We start from the raw sequence: 24,073 nt of genomic DNA on the forward strand, positions 1-24,073 counted from the left end.
ACTTGAACATGTATAAAATACTTACTTATGCTATTATTGTTATACTGCTTAAAATCTAAAAGTTTAATATTTACAATTCCAAGAACATAATGCAAATTTTCAAAAATAATTTGATAAAAATAAAATATTAATTTTTATTTTAACAAAAAAAAAAAAATATATATATATGTATAAATAAATAAGGGTTACTATATTACACAATAATACGTTATATGAATTATAATTTGCTAAACGATGTCGAAAGAAAATGTATTACAATTATATATTAAATGCAATTTTATGTTAGCATTGTAATAACCGATACATCTTCATGTGATGGTAATTTTTGTGCCATATCCAACCATGTATTCGTAATAATATCATATGTATAACAATAATAATACTTATAACAGCTATAATATTCACCCATTGCATAAACTTTTCCATCAATTTCGGTTAAATCAAAAAAGTTCCTTGAATAAAAAAATTTTAACATTTTAAAAACAGTTTATTCAAAAACATATTAATTAACAATCCTCTTACCAATTATAAGGTGGTGAACAGACATTATCTTCAATCCATTTTTCAGCTCTAACATCAAATATAAAACCAGTTGATAATGAAAAAGCGTATACAGAATTATTGAAAGCAAATGATCTTGTAAATGATGCATTTAAATTAGCTGGCATTGGTGGTAATAAAGACCATTTATCTTCTCTAGGATCATATCTTTCGGCAATACTTTCATTGGAACCTCCCATTACGTATATACAATTATCTAAGATCATAAAAAGCAATGAAAAATATTACATGTAACATATAATTATCAAAAAAAAAAAAATTATTCTTACCCCAAGTTGTAATACCAAAATCATAAAGTTCACAACTTAAACTAGTTCCTTCACTCCAAATTCCAGCTCCAATATCAAAAACTTCAACTGAACCATGATTATTAACACCACCACAACAATATATTTTATCTTGTAATGTTGCAACACCATGTCTAAAACGACCCTTACTCATAGCTGGAAATGGTTTAACATTATATGTTACTGGACAATAATATTCACAATTTTTTGAATTTTCTCCACCAGTTAATAATAAATAATTTTTAGCAAATGTTGTTATTCTAGCACCAATATGTGTTCCACCAGTTAATGATGTCATCGGTAATACATCATCTTCTTCTGGTCCAAAATGATAAATTGTTTTATCTAAAACTGCAACTAAATTTTTTTGTCTAAATCCAACACGTGGTGAATTGATTTTATTAAATTTCAAACATGATATTTCTGATGTATCTAATTTTGATTTTAAAATTTTTGTTGCAATTATTAAAAAGTCTTTATTCTCTAATAGAAAATCATTTGTTAAAACTTCCGATGTCATAAATCTATCACTCATTAAGGGAAAACGTATTTCTTCAATTAAATTATTTATAAAATATGTTCGATTTTCAAAATCATGATTTAACCATTTCATTACAAATGAATAGATTTTCTCTTCAGAACAAGACATTTTATCATCGGATATTAAAGTTTTTATCTGCAATAAAAGAAAAAATAATAATATTAAATAAAATTAATAATATAAGCTACTAATGTATTAGAAGCTTAAGGTATATGAAATGAAAATAAAATATTCATAGCCATAATTATCAACAAAATACGACAAATATTAATTTTAATGTTATAATTCTAGTCTAGAGTAATCATTATTTCAAATTTGCAACCATACAGAATTTTAACACAATTCAGCAATTAGAGCTTTTAAGCTGAATTGTTCACTTTAGTTACAATGTTATTGAAAATTCATAAAAACTATAACAACCATCATTAGTAAAATTATTTTTTCTAAATGCATACTATAATTTGAAATCAACTTTATTCAGCAATGAAAATTTTATTGCTGAATAAGTCAAGTTCAGCTCTATATTTGCATCCATGATTCTATGAATTATTTTAAGAGATTTTCGATTTTTATACTAATTTAAAATAATGTAATGGTATAAATGAAATTGTCTTAATTTAAGATTAAAATGAATCGCATTCGGCATTATATACTTACTTCCTCGGCTGTTAAATCTAAGAAATCTGAATGATCGAATAATTTGTCAGCATTCAGTAAAATATAATCTAAAGCATTGTTTTTCAAATGTTCATTACAAAATTTTACTACAGAAAATAAAACAAATAAAAAAAAATGGTTTACATTAAAGAAATTTTTTACAATTAAATTGAAAAAATTTGTAAATGAAATTCAAAAAATAATTTATTATTAGCTGAGCAATAATCTAGTTTTCTAAATAAATTTTAAGAAAAATATTTTATTAATGGCATGGATTGATTCTATAGGTGTCATCCATTTAAATCGTCGTCTATATTCACTATTTTAAATTATAGATAATAATTACTCAAATTAGCCTACTACTTAATTCGTTAATTCCTGTAATTCTTGTAAATAACACTATTTGCTATACACGTTTTGTTAAAAAATTTCGATATACTATAATATATTATAAGCTTTAAGCATAATTTGTAAAATTTTTAATTATTGTTTTTTATAATGTCAGCTCTCTTACCTTCAAAAATATTCTTACCTCCAAACCTCCATAGATCTAAACAAGTTTCCGTTTGAATATTTTTAATTAATAGTATTGTACAAAAATTAGCTAAACATTTTAAACGAAAATATATTGCATGCTCATAATATATTTTTGCTGCTGAAAATGGTATATTTATTCTTCCAGTATATAAATATTCAATAATATTTTCTAATTGCGCTTCTGATATAAAATCCTTGAATTCTAAATATCCTTTAACACATTCAATCATTTCAGCTAAAAAATTTTTAAATTTAATTAATGCATTTTTTATAATTAATATAATTTAGGTATTTGCACTTACAATCAAACATCGCTCTAAAATATGGGCAAGATGACGCTAATACAACTGAAATTAGAAAAAAAAATCGGATAAACATGAAATTTTTAAATAAATTCGGATGGAATCGTAATTGGGTTTTGTATAAAGTAGCAATTCAATAATTAAACTCTACTTGCTTTGAAAGTATTTTTTGTAAAATGTAATATCTCCTAATGTCATAAAACGTCATTTTTAAGAAATTGACAGAACATCGAAGGTTTTTTTTTAAATCAATTGAATTTTAACATTTTCTAATCCAAAATTTGAAAAAAGTTGATCTTGTGGGAGATTTATGATGTTAAAAAGGGCCCTCTATAAATCCCACAAGAATACGTGTAAATTCGTCAGCTGTGAACTATTACTCTCTCTTAGGGTCCAGGCCTGTATTTCTGTTAGCCGTGATGATGATGAAAATTAAAGGAAACCGTTTACATAATGGTCGAGTTTCGCATTCGAATTCTAGTTAATATTTTTTGACTAGAAAACAATTACGGTAAATTATTTGCTTTTACTAATTATATAGAAATTTGGAATGGTTTAAAGTTTTAAGAAAGAAATAAGTTATTGAAAATGAAAGTTTTGACAATTTATTTTAACAATATGAACCGCAATTATTAATATTTTTAGAAGCTATTAAAATATCAGGGACCTCTGCTTAATTTACTGCTTAAAGAAAAAAACAATGTCATTAATTTGAAAAAAAAAAACTGATAACCGTACGAAAAATTCATATAAGTGTGTCATATATAATGTTTGTCAGCCTAAACTATTTAATATTTGTCCGCCTAATGCATACTGCAACCTTTTGTTTATTTATATAATAGCTCTATTATTTATACGTACATGTATTTCTAGCTCAATTTTAATACATCAGCCCAAATAGTAGTTTAAAACTTTTGAAGTTGCATAACAGTTGCAATAAGTACATTTAACTATTTTTTTACGTGCTTTAATTTCAATACTGTGACTTCAATAGTTTTAAATTTTTTTCTAAATAAATTTTTAAGTTGTATGGCAGCTATACTCGAACAACGGCTTTGATAACGTTAATTTAAAATAAAATAGTTTAAATAGGCCTCTGGAATTTATTATTATAAATTATGTGTGAAAACTAATTATACTTAGTTCAATAATTTTTTCAGTTATCGCTTAAAGGAACTGACTTAGGAACAGACATGGTTAAATCGATTTAGAATTCGACGTTGCGAAAAAACATGTATATATGCAAATATACATTTTCGTATTCTATGCATATACAATTTAATTATTAAAATACTCTAATACACTAGCAATGACATCTTAAGTGCAGTAATTCTGTATTACTACTAAGTTCAGCTTATAAGTGCTATATATAAGGTGTTGCCAAATTGTATTGTAATACAAAATTACCGTATAGTATGTAGACTCAATAAAAATGAAAAATTAAAATGTGACAATTTTATCAACATAAAATTTTCTACTTAAAAATTGTGTGAAAATTAAAAAATATTTGAACAGTTATATAGAATATTGAACTTGTCTCGATTTTAAGAAAATTTTATTCATCATTTGTATATTTTATAAATAACTATTATTTACATTCAATAATTACTCATTTTCACACTTTAATTTTTAAATTTTGTTTGCTATAGACTTTGAGGAAGATCTCAGCTCTAATAATATTGTGATAATTTATTAGATGATATATATATCATCTATATATATAATAGATTTTATATAAATTATAAATGATATATATATGAGATTTATTTATTTACCAAATAAATTATTGTATGAGTTTTTAGAATTATAGAATGACAAAGAATTGTTAAAATTAAATATTACTCACTATAGAATTTAATTTTGAGCAAAATACATATATTATATATTAAATTGTGTGTGCGTCTCATTAATAATGATTACATCTCTATTTTATATACTCAAAAATCTTATACGTACAATGATCTTACCTTTATGAACTTTTATAGAAGCGCCAGTACTTTTCAATTTCAACGTAAAATCACAAAACTAAAAATAAAAGAAAATTTTAAATTTATTATTATTCATAAATAAAAGAAATTTAAATTAAATTTAAATATTTTTTCAAAATTAATCATTGCAAAAATTGCAAATAAAAAATATTTTGATTTTTATATTATAAGGATAGCTAGAATAATGAGTTCACTCCACTTTTCTTTATATTCGTATACGTAGATCTTTTATTATTGCATTATTTTCTAAAAAAAAAAAAAAAAAATTAATTATTATGTGGGAGGAATATGGCATATATATATTTTTTTTTTGGTTTTTTATTTTCGGGATAAAGAAATTATTAATTAAGTATTTTCAATTATATTATAAAAATTTGAAATATGAAATTTTAACAATTACCTATTTTGTTCAAATTCAAGAGAATAAGAGAAGAAAAACTACAGGTCTATCATGAATTCCACTCGTAGAAATCCTACGAATTACGAACATAACTACGATGTACGCTTTTGAATGATCACAAATTCCTTTCGTAGAGATTATGAACCACCAATGGCAGTATCATCTTTAGCTGTGCTAAAGTAACTCAAACTAAAAAATTCAAAATTCGAAAATTTAATACGACTATTCTCTTTAAATTATTTCTTTCGTAGAAATTTGTGGGTAATTTTTACTACGAACGTAATTTATGGTTACTCTATTACGAATATTCGAAGCAAAATTTTAGTAATTCATAATTGACAATAAGATATTCGTAATTTTCCGAATTTCCGAAACTACGAACGAAATTCATTTCAGTTTGCATTTGAAAGGATATACGAGAAAGCTACTCGTATTTGTGACATTACAAAAAGTGACATAAATTTTAAAAAAATTTATTTGTCATTTACACAATTTTTAAAGAAATGTTTGAAAAATTATTCCAATTTCAGCAAAAAAAAAACAAAACAATAATAATAAAAACCATAAAGTTTTCTAAATAAATTTTCACAAAATATAAATTTTATTTCGAAAAATTTTGAAAAAACCACTCCCACATATTTTCGATTTTGTTTTTCTGTTTGGAAATTTCAAATGCCAAAGTTATTTGAATGGTTTATTTTGAAAGTGAACCACTTAAGTCTATTTACAATTTTAAAACTCTTTTATTTCCAAACCAATAATAATTTCAATAGATACGGAATCGGTAACTAATGTTTTCGATAAGAAACTAATGTTTTCGATAAGATAACAGAAAAATTAATATTTTATATAAAGCAAATATAACCAATGATACAGTGGTCTCAGGTTCAAAAACTGGTCAGGTCACTATAAAAATTATATTCAATATTATAAAGCATTATAAAATTATATTCAATATTATAAAGCATAATATACATATATAAACTAAAAAATTAATATTAACTAATTGCAAAATTTCGATAATATCCAATATCTGCAAAACAGAACAATAAATATAATCGTAATTTAATATAATGAGAAAATTACGGTAGACTGGTCACCTATATGGTATGAGTAAAACTCAATGACACAAGAAACTGGTTCATTTATTTTTTATAATATCATGCACCAGCTCTACTATGTTCCCAGGAGCAAAGTAGGATTAAAAAATATAAAGCAATTAACCAATTTGCCGAATTTTCTAGGTACTTTCAATTCAAATGGAACATTATTTTAATTTTAATTTAAATGGACTTAGGCCACTTACTTTTGAAATAAAAATCACCCCTTTAATATATTTAGAATTCTCAAAAATTGAACAATAAAAAACTAACTTTCAGCTGGAATACATTGGGATTGTTTCTATATAAATTTTACTACTTTAAAATACTTCGGAAATTAATTTCAATTTAGCCTAGGGGGCTCTTTATGTAATATATTCGGTATTAGAAATTTCCTTCAAATCAAACTTCGTATTATCTCCGTTTGTAAAATTTCACCTAAAATTCCATGTAAACAAACAGTCCTTCTAATATAATATGTACGTAATCTTGTGCCATAAGGAATTTTATTTTCTTAAACTAAATAAAACGTAAAATAAATTTAAAAAAAATAATAATTATTAAATTCAAAGTTCTCGATTAAATTTAATTTTCTTTGTTTAATTTAATTTTTAAAATAATTAATTATTAAAATATTTTAAATAGCCTTTATATCTATTAAACAAGTAAAATAAGTAAATAAATATGTAAATAATTTTTTTGTTTACACATTTAATTAATAATAATAATAAAAAAAAAAAAACAAAATAATTACAATAATAATTTTTTTTTTATTCTTAATTTTACAAAAAAAAATATTAATTTATTTTTTTTCTTTTTTTTTTATATTATTTTTGTTTGTACATGTTTGTATGCATGTTAAATGTGAGTTTATTTTGTACTATTTATGAGTAGAGTGTGACGTCACATGTTATTTTATTGTAAATGTTTTTTGTTTTTACTTTAAATTTCTTTTTTTTTTTCATTCATTCATAAAAAAAACAAAACTTTTTTTTTACTTACCTTTCCAATTTTTCTATATTCATTCTCTTCTTTACGACTATTTTCAATAATTTTCGTATCTGAAAATAGTTCTCCGCTCTCAATATTCTCCATTTTTTTTGTTTGTTGTTGTTGTTGTTTGTTTGCTGTTTTTTCAAATAATACGAGTATTATTATTAATTGTTGGCCGGAAAAATAAAAATAATATGATGAATATTTTCTTTTTAACTGTAAATATTTTTGATATTAAGTTGTTGTTGTTTTTATTGTTTAATTTTATACTCTCTTTTTATTATTCTTGTTTTTATCTCACTTTATATACATATATATGTATGTATGTATTTGTGTAATATAAATATGATATACAGTTATATATATATATTATATTTTATAGCATAACAAAAACAAAAAATATTTAATATACGCGCAAATTTATATTCCCGAAACGAAAAATTCAAAAAAAAAAAATATAATAAGGTCGGAACGACACCCGGTACCTTGAACCTGACAAAGGTAATTTTCGTATATTTTGTATTGTTTTGTATTTTTTTTTTTTATTTTATTTTAAATAAATTTTATTTGTAATCGATTTGAATTTTATTTTTCTCTTCAACAATTAGAATATTGAAGAAAATTTTTTTTTTTCTATACTTTAAAATTTAATTTAAATTTTTTTTTTCGGCTTTATTTCAATTTTTTATTATTATAGCTTTCAAAATTTTTATATTTATTGGTTTTTATTTTATTTTAGTCAATTTTTTCAATAATAATTTTAATTTTTATTTATTATTAATATGTAAGAAAAAAAAATGTAATATTAATAATACAAAATTTTTTTAAATATTTTATTTAAATTTAAAAATATAATCATTTTAAAAATATAATCACAATAACAATAATAATTTATTTTATTCATTATTTTTATAATAATATTTAAAAAAAATAAAAACAATATTATTTTTTCATAAAACAAAATTATTAAAAAATTTTATTTAAACGCACATATATTTTAATTTAATAACATTGTATAAACATAAATTAATTAATTAAATACAGAAAGTGTTATATTACAATCACTTTACATTCATAAATAAAATTTAATTTTTAAATTATGCCACAATAAGTTTAATTTTTTTTTAAATTATTTTTTTTTTTAATTTTTAACAAAAGTAACATTTAATTGCAACCAAATTGTATACGTAAAGATTACGTCACAATGATAATGCATGTACAACACATAATATTAACAAAACTTAACGCAAATTGTTAATTAAAATAATTAAATAATAAAAATCAAAAAATTGAAACATTTTCGTTTAAAATTATAAAATTGTAAAATGATCACAGAGAATGATATAAGAATAATATAAAATTTAAATGCAACAATATAAAAAAAAATAATTAAATAATTCTTTTTTAAATTATTTTAATTAATTAATTAAATAGCACAAAAATTGTTTTTAATTTACAAAATAAATTTATTTATTTTTTTTTCAATAATTCAATAAATTTCAATATTTTTTTGTTTTTTACGCACAAATTTCTAAATTTCTTTTATTTTGTTTTTTTTTTTGTTCTAAATTAATTTAATAAAATTTTATTATATGATTTTTAATTTTTAATTGCGATTCCATTGAAATTCTAAAAGAGACTGTGATTTGCAAAAGAAAAATTTGTTGTTTTTACACGAATCGCAATCAAAAGTTGCAGTTGCCAAAAGAAAAAGAAACGACCTCTTTTTTTTTAAATTTTTATTATTGTTGTTGATTTTGTTGTTATTGTTGCTGATTTCATTTAATCATTTTCATTTTATTTTTTTTTTTTTTGATTTTCGTTGTATTTATTTCAAGAATTTTCAATTTTCATTGAACTTTTCTAGATAGCTTGTGATGAGTGAGTGAATGAGTATAAGTAGCTATTGATATAGATTTACTTTAAAATTTAAGAGTGAAAAAGAAAATTAACAAAAAACAAAAAAATAAAAATGTTTTATTTTTTTTTTTTTTGTATTTCGAAAATCACGTCTAATTTTAATAATAGCGGTTATAAAAACAACAACAGCAATAGTAACAACAAGAAGATTTCATCCGTTGTTAAAAGAAAATAAATTTTATTGTTGATTTTTTCTGTTCACGTTATTAAAATACATTAGCGTACATACATACGTGCATATATGTATATAACATAATATAATATGTACATTTATATATAAATGAGTAGGTGATCATGGTGGTGTAGATTTTGTTGAACGCCTACAATAAACATAAAAATTTTGAAAAGTCAACGTATTCTCCGTATAATATGAAAAATTCAAAAATTTTTCAATATATACATACAAACAATTATTGTTCATTTACTGCAATAATGATATAACTCCAAAAAATACAATCTCTGAATTATTTGTACTTAACAGAGATTTTCTCTTTTTTATTTAAAAACACCATTTTTTTTTCAGCTTAAAAATTGTTGCTTTCATTAAAATATAAAATATATACAATGTTATAACGAGAAAAAAATATATCTACATATTAACTCTAAAATAATTTTAAAATTAATTTTTCTAAAAATCTACAAATTGAGTTATGCCACTTTTGTTTAGCAAACAAGCGATATATAAAAAATAATTGTAAAATAAAAATTGTACTATTTTGTATATTAAAAATAAGTAAATTAAATAGCTGGGCTTTATTACATGATGATGATAATTATATATATATAATATATATATATAATTTTGTTTTGCTATAAGATTATTAACCTTAATTTTTAATTAGCATTCTTCCAACTTAATATTTTTCTTATTTTTGGGATATTCTATTAATTATTATATAGTTAATTAAGTGCCATATTGACTCATGTACTTTGTCTCGTAAAATTAAATTTTTTTTTTTTGATATTTTTAATGTAATATTATGTATATATTTAGAAATTTCCAGGGATAAAGAAAAAATATATGTATACATGTATATACATATAAATATATTGAACTTTTGAATGTTTTCATAAAAATGCTGAATTTATTTAAAAAAAAAAAAAATTACAAATTGGAACGGCACCCCCCAATTTTGTTATACAATTTATATAATATTGCACATTTTTTTTTTGATCAGTTTTTATTTTGGTCAGTCAATCGATTCTTAATCATATGTGCAAAAACATAATATTTATTGCATACATACATGAAAATTAAATATCTTAATAAAAGATTTTAATGTTTTGATATCATACAACACAAATAAATCAAGGATTTCTGTAATTCGGATGTTCGTTGTTAATACGTTCCATAAACATAAAGAAATAATTCAAGATCATAAACATAAAGTTATAATTCAATTATTTCTAATTTCAAAAGGCCAGATAATTAATAAATTACATATATGCAATTGAATTAATAATTTATGCAATCTACATAAAAATATTTTTCACATACATATGTATTTACAATTTATATAAAATCCACGAATATAATATCAATGTATAGGTGTGAATATGTTCAAGCAAACGCAATCACTTTCCTACGTGCCTTTCAAAATTTCCAGAATAAATCTTTGCCTTCAAAATTGATGTTAAAGTACTATACATACATACTTACATATCTAGTAATTATAGCTCATAATGTAAAATTGTATTATTCACTTTCCAATGTAAATTCTTCTTTTTGCTAATGCATATTTCAATTTTCCCATAAGATTACTCATTATTTCAAATAGATTTACTGAAATTTTTCTCAAATTATCAACTGATCCTATCATCTTTTAAAAACAAAATGGTTACATATACTTACACCATGTAATGGATACTGTACACATATGCAATGGAGACATCATTTCTAAATATTTTTTTAACGCTATACACCACTTTAAAATTTTTTTTATATATAACAATAACACAGAGTTCAAGAGGATTTCCTTTAATAGAAACAAATGAAAATTAAAATAAAAAACAAATTATTTTGGTTTTGGTCGTACAATCCAATGTGTACTTAATATTTTATTAAAGGATTTTAATCTTATACTTTGTTTCGATCTTGTTATACGCGGATGTTTCATGACATAATTTAATAATATATTAAAGATATTGAATTTATTTCTTAATTATTATTTAAATTTTTTAGTTTTACAAGTGACAACATTTGTCTTGTCTGAATAATGCATGTTTATTTGTTTTGTTTTTTCTACGATCATAATAATTACTAAGTTATTAATTTTTTGTTCTAAAATTAATTATACACACAGTTATTGAAACTTCAATAACTAAAAAATCAAAATAAAAAAAAAAAAAATAAAATAAATCATACAATTATCATTTTAATTTTATAATGTTGATTACAAACTAAGGGTCCTATTAATTAAGTTGCAGGAAGAATTTTTTTTTCCATAATTATGAAAATTTATCTTAAATTATATGCGAACTATAATTATATATAATATATATATCTATATCAACACATATGCATAAATATATGTATATATATATAGGATTTAATTTAAATAAAAATATAAAAATTTGAAAAAACATTTACTAATACAAAAAATTGATTTTTCCTAACTTTAATTATATTTGTTAGGTTTTTTTTGCTTTTGTTTATGTTTTTTTTTTTGTTTTTAAATACAATATTTTAAAAATGGTTTTTTTTTTTTCTTAATGGTGAATATTGTGTTTTGTTTATCATATTTATGCATTTATGTGTATATTTGTTAAATGGTGAATTTAATAATTGTAACGACCACGTCCACGTTGTTTACCACGTGGAGTTGATTTGGCAGGTGTTTTTGCTGCTGGTGTTTTTGCAGCAGCACCTTTAGCTGGTGATTTAGTTTTTTCTGGTTCAGCAATTTCTGGTTCTGGTTCCTGTTGTTCTGGCTCTGGTTCTGGTTCGGGTTCCTTAACTTCTGGTTCTTCTGTTTCCATTTCTTCTTGTTTATCTTCTTCGATTTGACCATTTTGCTCATTTTTACCTTCAGATGCATCACCATTTGCGTCATTATTCATATCAACATCTTCATCACCAGTTGCCTCAGATGGATCATATAAATCGCCATCACCACCTTCGGCATTTTCATCTTCTTCTTTTTCACCATTTTCATCTTCTTTTTGAGCTGCAGCTGCAGCTTCTTCAATACGACGCTTTTTACGTTCGCTTTCTTCGATAGCGGCTGCGGCACGTTTTTGTGCAATTTTTGTGTCACTTGATTTTTCATTCAAGAATTTTGTAAATTGTCTATGATGTGACACAGTTCTAGTATGAATTTCAGCAGTTTTTTCGGTGTCAAAGAATTTGGCACACAATTGACATTCAAAACATTCCAATTTATGTATTAAGCTTGTACCAACTGGGCGCAACCAATTATACTTTGGTAATCTGGCTTCAATTTCAACTGGTACTTCATCTCCATCATGATAATCTAATATACAGTCAGCTGGATCTTCAGCTAATGTAACTTCTTCCTCTTCCTCTTCTTCCTTTGTCTCATTCATATCAGCGTCTTTATTTTCTTCACCTTCTACATGCTCTTTTTTTTCTTCATCACCTTCACCACCTTCAGCATTCTCTTCACCATTTTCTTTCTTTTCCTCATCAGTTTTTTCACCTTCAGCTTTTTTTGTTTCAGACTTCTTCTTCTTCTTAGCTGGTGGACGAACATCTTTACTTTCTTCTTCCTCAGTCAAAATTATTAAGTTGGCTTTTTTACGTTCACCAACTTTAGTATTCTTTTCAGCTGCTTTTTTCAAATGGTCCGGTGTTAATAAATGTGTATCGAATTCAATACGCGTAGAAAATTCTTTATTACATTCAATACATTTAGGGTGCAAGAATTTCTTCAATGCCAAATGTCCCTCAGTTTTACGATGAGATGTCATATGACCGTGGAAGTTCAAGTCGCACATTGTACAATAATCTCGTGCCATTGCTTTACCTGATTTACCAATACGTTTTAAACGATCCAATTCAATAGCTTTTAATTGTTCGGCAATTTTAGCTTCCTGGCGTATCATATTTGCTTTAAGACGATAACTTTCTTCAATACCTTCACGCATCATTAAATGTGTTCGTCCCTTAATATGATTTTCAAATGAATTTGAATCCCACATATGCTTCTTGCATAAATGACAGTAAAACATATCATTGGGTACATCAGCATATATAGATTCCTTGCTGTATTCCATCATTGATATTCATTAAATTCCAGAATTAGAAAACAAAAAGATAGAAAATGAAAAAAAGGAAAAATAAAAATTAGTTATCTTAATTTATTATATTTAAAATGAAAACAAAAAAATATAAAAGAAAAAATTGGAGAGTAAAAATCTTAAAATTTCGTGATGATTAAGAATTTTCAAATCCGTTTAAATATTTAATTTATACACTTTCAAAAAATGCCGAGAATATTAGACTTTAAATTTGTCTAAATTAACATTTTTGGAATACTGAAAACAATCAAAATTATTTGAAATGTACATAAAGCAACATTATGTTATTAAATATTTGTCTCATGCATAAAAAAATGAATTTTTTTATAAATAGTTATGAATTTTGGAAACTATTTTCTTTTTAAATAAAAATTTAAGTTTTTGATTTTAGAAAATAGATTTTATTTTAATAAATATCTTCTGTTTTTTTTTATTAATGAATTGTTGGGAATGAAAGAAATGATCATGTTAAAAATTTTAATGTGAAGTATACAGAGTTTTAATAAATTTTAAAATTTTGGCATTTCTTGAAAGTGTTATCATCTATTTCTATTAAAATTTTCTATATATTTGTGAGCCATAGAACCAAATGTCCAAATCCAATTAAGGTATATTTTTTCAATAAAAATTTTTGAAATTATTTTGAAAGAATGAGACTTTGAAAATTTCAATTGAACATTTGTTGAAGTCAAAATTGAATTCGAACTCAATTTTTATTAGGGTTTCGTTTCATTTCATTAAATTTTAACAGTTAAGAATCTTAAATTTAGTCACATTAATCACATTAATTAAACCTTTATATACACACAAATTAAGGTTGGCACAATTTTAAGAATTATTTTTCCTGTATTGCCATTTCATCATTAGGATTAAAAGGTTCTGTGTGTAATTATCGCCAAATGATTTTTTTTTTGTTGAAAGGGTGACTATTTTTTTAATACAGTAAATAAATGTTTTATAAAAAGGCACATTTCTCTATTGACAACTTATATGTAGAGCATGTACTTGTAAAGTATGTATGTATAGCTTTAAGTCTGACTAATGAAAACTGTTTATTAAAATATTTTTCTCTATTGTCATATAATTTGGCCTAAATTTTTGAGAAATCTCAGTATAAAATTTTTTAAAAAGTTTATATTTTTATGTTGGCATGAATATTGTTATTGCTCATTAAATTAAGCCAAAATAGTTACCCTTTTAAGTAAGAGGAGGTACACTGTTCATTTTTGCTTTTGTAGAACACTTCAATCGAAAATTGACATTTTATTTAATTTGGAGTAAAACATTTTACTAAGTTGCAAAATTACTTATAAGAGGGGGCAGCAAGATTTCTATTTTAATAATATAAAATTTTTATTGACATCATATTTTATTGAAATTTGATAGATCAGATTTGCATGTAGAAAAATTGCTCACAAAATATGAGAACTAATTATGAATAACAGTAAATTTAACATAAAAAATAAACGGCTTTATAACACTAGTATGTATTAGAAATATCTCTTGACGTTTAAAGAATTGACTAAATTAAGACATTGAAAAGATTAAACTTGGAATGGGACGGTAACGAAAATTTTTTAATTAAACATAAATATCACCATTATTCTAATAATTTTTAGCAATAATTAAAATAATTTTAAGAAAATTTTAATAGAAATATTGGACTAAACATCTTTTGCTGTATTTTTACTCATTTTACATATCATTATCAGACAAGAAAAATTCAAGAAAACTAAAAATAATAAAAAAAAAATAATTGGTATTCAAATAAGATAAAAAGTTTTTTAATTAAAATATATTTAAATATGTATATTCTATATTATTTATGTATATTATTATGATTGATTCTTCATCAACTGCAATATTTGTAAAAAAAAAAAAAACATAATCGAGCTATTTTATATTGTTGATAAAAATATATAAATAGAATTCAAAAACTAAATTAAATAAAATACTATTTTGTTATTATTTTTTATAGGTATATTAAATATATTGAAATATATGAGAAAAATATTTTTAATTTCATTTGAATTTTATTTTTTTCGTTACTAAAAAAAATGTAATATATGAGATTATAAGTATTTTTATATTTTTATGTAAGTATATTTCATTATTATTATATAATAAAAGAAGTATATATATATATATATAAAAAGGAAGAATATTTGTATTTTGAAAAATAATTTTTGTATATAAAATATTTTTTTTTTTATTAAAAAAAAAAAATTATTATCTTTTTATTAGTTTTTTTTTTGCTTATTTTGGAAATTTTTGCCCCAACAAAATTGTTGTAAAACAAAAATCAATTATTTGTACCCAAAATAAGACTTAATTCTTCTCTTACCTCAAAGACTTGTTTTCGGATTTGTCTGCTGAATCCTTCTTTTTATTAGAATTTTTAGCCAGAAGTTTCTTGGCACGATCGAAGGCATTTTGTTTACGGATACCGCCTTTATTATTACCGCCAGACTTTTGATTGCCACGATTACCACCACCACCACCACCACCGAAACCACTTCCTTGACGACGATTACCACTACGATTGCCACCGGCACGATTGCCCATCTAACATTTTGTTTTTATTTTTAAGTTTTTGTTATTTTGCAAAATGAATACATTTTTATAAAAAAAAAAATTTCCAACAGTTTTTGTATTTTGTTTGGTTTGTTTTTTTGTTTTTATTTTAGTTGATTTACACATATCCGTTTTATATATGCAATATTTTACATATATATTTAAATTTACATTTTTGTTTATATATCGTTTCGTTGAATAGTTTTTTTTTTTTTGTTTTTAATGTAATTTAATCCAAAATTTTGTTGACGATGGCAAGAATTTCATTTTATTTCAATTTCAAATATGATGATAGAAATTTTTATATTTCCAGAATATTTGTAATGTTCAATTGTATGTATATATATATAATTTAATACAATTATGTATTTTATATATATACAATATATATATTTGTATATTATGTGTCGATATGACATTTTTATAATATAATAATTCAATATTTGAATAATATTTTCGAATATTGGGCACAGCATTTTTCAATTATATTTATTTATTTTTTTTTAAATTCATTTTAATATTTTTTAATTTTTTTTTATCATAAAAAAAATATTTCACACAAAAAAGAAATTTTTATAATTATATTTATTTTTCAAATGCACAAAAATATTCAAAATTAATTGAACAATTTAAATTAATTTTAATTTAAAAAAAAAAAAAAACAATATTTTTTTGTAGTATTTAACAATTTTCAGAATTTAACAAACATTTTAAAAATGTTTGTGATTTAATTTCAACAATTATATTGTATAAAAAAATTTGATAAATAAAAGATGAAGAATAAATTTTTTTTATTTTAATTCAAATATTTTTTTATTTTTCGTTTAAGTTTTTTTTTTTCGTATGGGCAAATCCAGGTGGCAAATCGTGAACATAAAAATTCATCATGAAAATTTTGTGGTAAAATTACAAAATAATTTGACAAGTATTTTATTTTTGTGGTGTTAAATGAATGTAATGTGGCGTAAGTCAAGTTTTTTTTTATTTTAAATCAGAATCATTTATAATATTTTATATATATATATTAAACACAGGTTTTATATATATATGTATTTATATATATATTTATATATGCAAATCATATATATTTGGTGTGTGATTTGGTGAACGTTGGTCGAAAAATTTTATACACATTTTTGTATTGTATTTTAAAATATATATACATTTATAAATTATGTCGAAGCAACACATTGGACAGGAACAGGCAGAAGAAATTTCAATTGTTATTTTCATATATGCAATATTTGTTGTTTGTTTGTTTTTTTCATTTTGTTTTTATATTTTTGAAATCAAATTTTCAAACACATTTGTTTTATTTGATAGTTTGCAGAAATTTTGTTTTTGTTTTAAAAAAATGTTTTTTTTTTTGAACAAGAAACATTTTCAATTGTTTATGATTTTTGGTTTAACACAACATCGAGAAAAAAAGTTAAGAAAAAATATTTTCAAATTAATAAAAATAGTAAGAATTAATTAAAAAAAATTATAAAAATGTAGGTTTTTTATGTTTAAATTAATATTTTTCTTATAATTTTTTAATTAATAAAAATTATAACTAAAAGCATTTTTGGCTTTTCTTTTGTGCATTGTGGAATTTTTGATTTCAAATGGCAGACGATAAATCCTTTTCATGTTCATTTAAGTATTTTTTATTTTTTTTTTTTAAATATAAAAAATATAATTTTATTGTTTTTATAAAAAAAAACATTTGTGGAGTTGTGTTAATTCCACTATGAAACTAAATAGGATTTTTATCGAACCGCTCTTTTTGAATTTTTTTGTTGTTGTGAATGTGAAATCTCATCAACGCGCCAAAAAGCCATTTTATTTATTCTATTTACTAAGGTATTATATTAATAATAATAATATAAAATAATTATAATAATATTACACACCTAATCTTAATTTAAGATACAAAAATGTTTGAAACTAATGTTAATAGTAATAAAAAAAATTAAAAAAAAAAAAAAACGATGTGTTTTTTAGGGAACAGAAAAAAAACCGAAAGTTTTATAAAATAAGAATAAAAAAATTTATTAAGAGTCTCTTATTATAATGAAATGAAGAATTGAAACAAAAAAAAAGCATACTAATTCATGAGAAGAAACTAAAATAAGATAAAGAATTTTCTCCTATTTATTTTCTAATTCAATCTTAATGATTTTAAATTTTACATATTAGCGAAATTCATTTCAAGAAAAATTTGATAGAACTTTTATAGTAATTTCAAAACTAGAAATTAATACTTTTTTATATTGAAACTGATTGGAAAATTGAAACTTTCTTAAAAAACATGAGAAGCACATTTTCCCCAATGAGCGTAAAAATAAAAATAAACCTACAAAATGAATTGTTTTAACATAATTTTTGTATATTGATAACAATATAATAAAAAAAAACGATCTCTAAAATTCTCAAGTGATATTGAAAATTTAGGTGTTATCGATATTGTAAAATCTGCATTTAATTCTTTTACATCTTAATCGATATTGCAACTTACTTGCAATTGATAGTGCAAAAAAAAAAATTAATGAAATTTCGTTTAAAAACATTCAAATCAATGGAAAAGTTGATATGAAAGTTTATTTTTTTAATATAAATTGCTGATTGCAGGTTGGTGACCGTCAGATTCAATTGTTGTCGGCCGATTTTAAGACATTATCTATAAAGAATAAGGCTTTGCATGTAAAATAAATATGTATTTGCAACAAATTTTTTATTTAATTAATAATATTATATAATATATAATAATACAATACTATATTTTTTGATTTTTCTATTTAAATTGAATAATTGGGGTTCTTTTTTCAATTTAGAATTCCATAAGGCTCATTAAAAATTGTCATATAGATTTAAAATTGTACTACCTATATACTTTAGAATTTATCGCTAATATATAAAATATAAAATAGAATTCTTCTTATGCATATTTATAATACTATATTAATCTAAATTAAATTTTTCAACTTTATAAAGATAAAAAATTTTACAGCAAATGTTTAGTTTTATATAAAATACATAAAATTACAATGCAGTTTTAACATTTACTGAAATTTTTTTTAGCTTTGAAAGTTGACAACAGAGAAAATTTTAGAATTTATTTCATATACAGTATATGTAGTTAATATTCAGTTTTTTTCTTCTTTTCGTTTGTTTTTAATTTCAATAATAATACTATTATTTTTGCTTTAGGTATTATCTTATAAAAAATATTTAAAACAAATGAAATTTGTACATACCTGTCCACGATTTCTATTTCCACTCATAGAACCACCACCACGTGGTAAATCTAAAAGGGATGGTGGATTTTGATTTCTTAATAAATTATTAAGCAAATTATTTGCTAAGCTTAATGCATCAGCATTCATTGGACCACCTCCTTGACGCATACCACCACCAAAACCTCCTTGATCCCAAGGATTCATATTGCGGCCACCGAAACCGCCACCAAAATTACCACCACTTCGGCGGTTATTTCCACCACTACGGAATGCCATATTTGTACTGAAAAATTAAAATAAGTTTTATTAAATTTGACAATTTAAGTTCATTTTGAAAATATCTTATTTGTTATTTTATTATAATTATTGATTTTAACAATAAAACAAAAAAAAAAAAAATATAAATACAAATCCTACTTGATTTTTTTAAAATGAGAATAGCATGTTTTTTTTTTTTTGTTAATTTTTACCTTGTGTCTTGGACCATCGTTTTATAGAAAGTAATGGAATGAGTTTATTGAAATTTTTTTATTTTTCTTATTTAAAAAAATTTTGAGACTTTTCTTTTTTTTTTTTTTTTTTGGAATTTAAACCAAATATTTAATAAATTAATTAATTAATTGTGTCCTGAAAATGTAATTAAAAAATATTAAGAACCAAAAATAAAATAATAATAAAAAAAAATAGAAAATTAAAAAAAATTTTAATAGGTCTAAGATCCCAAAAGTATTAACAAAAATTTTATATTTAATTGTAACTATAAAGTTATGTCTAAATATAAACAATTTATATATGTAGAAGGCATTTTTGAAGGTATGTACAACACGTCTACTTCCTTTTAATGAAATCATAATCAAAAACTTAATGCTAATGTAAGATTTAATATTGATTACGAAACATACATATGTTATACTATGTGTAAAAAAATACATAAATAATATTGGGAAACGATTAGGCAGCAATATCCACAGCTACAGATTTTTAAAAGTTTCGATTCATATTTTAATTTTTGGAGTAGGTATCTATATTCAATAGAACTAATTGGCTAAAATTGCTTCACTTCAAAATTGCAGTAAGGTAGATACACCAATTCTGTTGTAAATACCTCATTATTGCAATTTTGCAGTCAAGCATACTTGAGTGTTGATTAATTTGATATTAATTAGTTTTTTTTAGTGACTCCTAGATTGGCATTATTATTTATTTTTTTCTATTTAGTTGGTTTTTTTTTAACATCGAACTAGCGTTGGGTATGGAAACATACATAAATATTTTTTTTAGAATTTACATAGGTAGGTAGATACCTACCTACTTACGTAACAGTTATTTATAGATACCTACTCAATATTTTGTTAGTTACATTAAAAATTAATTTAACCAAAATTGAAAAAATCTGACATCGTGAAAGTATAACATAATTACATAAGTAGGTACATACTTTAATATAAGCAGCATATTTTATATCAATACAGACATATGCATACATATTTACGTTTTAAACATTTTGTGTTAATATATGTACATACAAGCTATGTATATACATATATAGTTTACAGTGATATACAGAAGACAATTTCTGTTATTCTCTATTTTAAATTCAAAAACTTAATATTCGCTTGCACCCCTCAAGAAATGTATAGTTCGCTGGATAATTACAAAAATTTTCTTCTGTGTATCACTATAAACTATATATATACATACATAGTTATTAAGTATTAACAAAAGATTTATGTGTCTTACAATATCTTAAAATATGATTAGGAACGTAGATGCCTACAAGAAGTGTTGGCCGGCAAAGAGAAAGTTATTCTTGAAAATGATTTTTGTTTTTTAAAGATTTACACAGATACAATATCAGTAGGCAAGTTGTATTGTTGAGATACAATCAAACATCATTAAACATTATATCAATCATAGGCCTCTAAGCGTATGAAAGTTTTAAGGTCATCAACATTAAGGACGAAAAAAAATGTAAGTATAGAGACAAAAAAAAAATAAAGAAAAAAAAATCCCGGCATTTCCTTTCTCTTTTTCGCAATATATATATATATGTGTATGTATGTATATTGCGTGATACTTGCCTTTATATATACATACAGGTATATGTACATACAAACAACCTTTGTCTTTACAAACACAGCCGTTCTACATAAAATAAAAAGCACAAAAACAAAACAAAAAAAGAAAAAGCGTCAATCGTCATATTGGTTATCTTCTCGGAATTTAACAAAATGGCGCGTCTTAGATTTTCCGTCACCCTCGTGTAAAAAAAAAAATCTAGGGCGTTGGTAAACCCAATTATCTAAATATCCGAACAACACGACTTTTATTTTTAAAATTTTGAATTAAAAATGTTATAAAATGTATGTTTGCATGTATTTAGTTAGTACATACTTATATACATATCTTAATTTAAAAAATCAATGCAGTCAATGCTATTTCAAATTTACATTCAAAACTATTTTAAAATTGCACATGAAATACATTAAAATACAAAACATTAATGTTAATTAGCTTTAAATAATCCCAGAAAAACTTTATATTTTATATTTAAACAATATTATTATACAATATAAGCCAAATACCGAAATTAATTAAACCACGCTTCCCATAATTTTCTTAATGCATATCCGCCGCCATGAAAATTAAAATGTACATTTCTTATTTTATGATTTTCCTACACAAATTATTATAAAAACAAATCTAATATGCAAATATTGTATTTTTACTTACGTTTTAAGAAGTTACAGTCGTTTTTTTGTTGAAAATATTACAAAAATTGAACTTTTACAAATATCAAAATGGCGGATTGAAAATCAATAGAAAATTTCTTTTCTTATAGAAAATTACAATTTAAATTTATAACCTCACTGAAAAACGTCTGCAAAGCAATTGTGAAGAAAATTATTTTGACAGTGATTTTATATAAGCGGCAATTTAGATTAATTTTGACATTTCGCCTCAATTATTTCGCTTTCATTTAAAATTGTATATACATACCGTAAGAGTACATGCCAGTTGAGTAGAGATAAAATAACTTTTATCAATAAAAGAGAGAATAATTTTTATATAAGGTTCCATTACCAGACATAATAACTAATATTATTTGCTTCATTTATATGGCAGCTTGAGTAATCGATTGGAAATCATTTCGAAACTCAAGCTGCGTTTTTAGAGTTTCAGCTTGGCAGCCCAACAATTAGATTTACCTATTAGATTTAAAGATATTGCTAATATTTCAAATCAAGTAAGCAAAATTTTTTGATTGACTTAAGTCACGTAACGTTTTTATAATTGTTATTTTTTCATAACGTCAAAGTTAACATATACTTTAATACAGCTTGTCAAAAAATTAATTACATAATAATTCTTAAAAAAAAAACTCACGAAATTCTCTGTGCTACAATAATTATTTTCTTGTTTTTGCGGTTTCATTATTCAATTCAATTTTTTATGAGCGATTTACATTTGTTACAAATCTGACACATAAAATAACAAAGGAATACAAACGTCAAATTAATGAAGTTATTTTCCTTCAAAAAGAAAGAAAGATCTGCTTATTGTTACATTTGATATGTAACAATAAGCAGATCTTTCTTTCTAACCCAGCATTTACACGTACAAGTTACTTGCAAGAAAGTTGCAATACATACAAAAATTTTACTAACACATTGAAATATTTCTACTTGCTTGTTTACTTGCAGTTCAACTTGCAAGAAAATATTGCTGCCAGTAATTTGAGAAAGTAATTTGACATATTGAGAAATTCACAAAAAAAAATTTGTTGTTTTGATTTTTTTTTTTTTTAATTTAAAATTTTTGAATTTTGTTTTGAAAAAATTAAACTTAGCAAACTTATGGTTTCTAAAATTTATAAACAATCATATATATTGCTAGTTGTTTTCTTCTCATTTCATTCTCATTTCATTCAAAGACATTTTCAAAAATTAACTTGCTAAACGCCTACGTCATAATAGCAAGTAATTTGACATTTCGAAAAACTAATTGACAATTAATATTATACAAACTTGCTTGCAAGTAACTTGTATGTGTAAATGCTGGGTAACGATAAGTTAAGGCTGCTTAAATTAATTATTTCGTCCCAAATTAAAAATGAGGTTGAAAATTATAAATTAATTCTCACCACTAACTTCACTATTTATAAGTCTAACAGAGGTAAAACTCTTTAAGAAAAGGAACTTTATAACAGAGAACAAACTTTCTAAACCTGAATACTGTAATAAAATGTTATATGATAAATTAATTTTAGACATATATTCCGTTGTATTTGTAACTTATTAAGATGTGTAGCAGCACAATTTCCCTAACAATGACAGCCGTATAGCATAATTCTGTATAATAACATTATTTTGTAAAGCAAGTTTTTTTTGACAATATTAGTACTGAGTTTTTGCTAGTGGATGCAAGAGTTTAATGAAATTTTTAATTTTAAATAAAATTTTATTTGTGTATTGTTTTGTTTCGTCAATGGATAAAAATCTAAGATGTAAAATGTAAGTTGTAAAATGCAAATTATGTATTACAGTTCTATTCAAGGTGACGTATTTTTTCTGTCAACTAGTATTATTAAATAAACTATTATTGCCATGTACATTTAATATGTTATATAATACTTTATTATCAAATTCATGTATTTACATACATATTATACCAATATTGAATTGACAGATAAGAATAAGTTTAGATAATCTATAATTAATTACGACAGTTT

At 22.8% G+C, this 24,073-nt stretch overlaps 2 protein-coding genes across 5 annotated transcripts; both read right to left on the reverse strand.

Moving 5' to 3' along the window:
• Positions 1–109: 109 nt before the first annotated feature.
• LOC129608978 (kelch-like protein 5) lies at positions 110–9,196 on the reverse strand. 3 transcript variants are annotated; one of them, XM_055520784.1, is made up of 9 exons: positions 8,892–9,196; positions 7,376–8,063; positions 4,853–4,910; positions 2,886–2,930; positions 2,561–2,818; positions 2,047–2,153; positions 831–1,524; positions 523–757; positions 110–452 (listed from the first exon to the last, which is right to left on the reverse strand). In XM_055520784.1, the coding sequence occupies exons 2-9, from the start codon at positions 7,466–7,468 to the stop codon at positions 278–280; spliced, it is 1,665 nt and encodes a 554-aa protein (XP_055376759.1). In that variant the 5' UTR covers positions 7,469–8,063; positions 8,892–9,196; the 3' UTR covers positions 110–277. The 3 variants fall into 3 exon arrangements, with proteins under 3 accessions (XP_055376759.1, XP_055376758.1, XP_055376760.1); XM_055520783.1 differs by having other exon boundaries at positions 8,824–9,196; XM_055520785.1 differs by having other exon boundaries at positions 2,579–2,818; positions 8,824–9,193.
• Positions 9,197–11,301: 2,105 nt separating this feature from the next.
• LOC129608988 (zinc finger protein on ecdysone puffs) lies at positions 11,302–22,221 on the reverse strand. 2 transcript variants are annotated; one of them, XM_055520801.1, is made up of 4 exons: positions 22,075–22,221; positions 19,360–19,624; positions 15,891–16,111; positions 11,302–13,511 (listed from the first exon to the last, which is right to left on the reverse strand). In XM_055520801.1, the coding sequence occupies exons 2-4, from the start codon at positions 19,615–19,617 to the stop codon at positions 12,065–12,067; spliced, it is 1,926 nt and encodes a 641-aa protein (XP_055376776.1). In that variant the 5' UTR covers positions 19,618–19,624; positions 22,075–22,221; the 3' UTR covers positions 11,302–12,064. The 2 variants fall into 2 exon arrangements, with proteins under 2 accessions (XP_055376776.1, XP_055376775.1); XM_055520800.1 differs by lacking the exon at positions 22,075–22,221 and adding an exon at positions 19,812–19,962.
• Positions 22,222–24,073: the final 1,852 nt, after the last annotated feature.

The sequence above is a fragment of the Condylostylus longicornis genome, unplaced genomic scaffold (genome assembly GCF_029603195.1).
Source record: "Condylostylus longicornis isolate FDR11 unplaced genomic scaffold, ASM2960319v2 ptg000038l, whole genome shotgun sequence".
NCBI classification, from domain to species: domain Eukaryota; kingdom Metazoa; phylum Arthropoda; class Insecta; order Diptera; family Dolichopodidae; genus Condylostylus; species Condylostylus longicornis.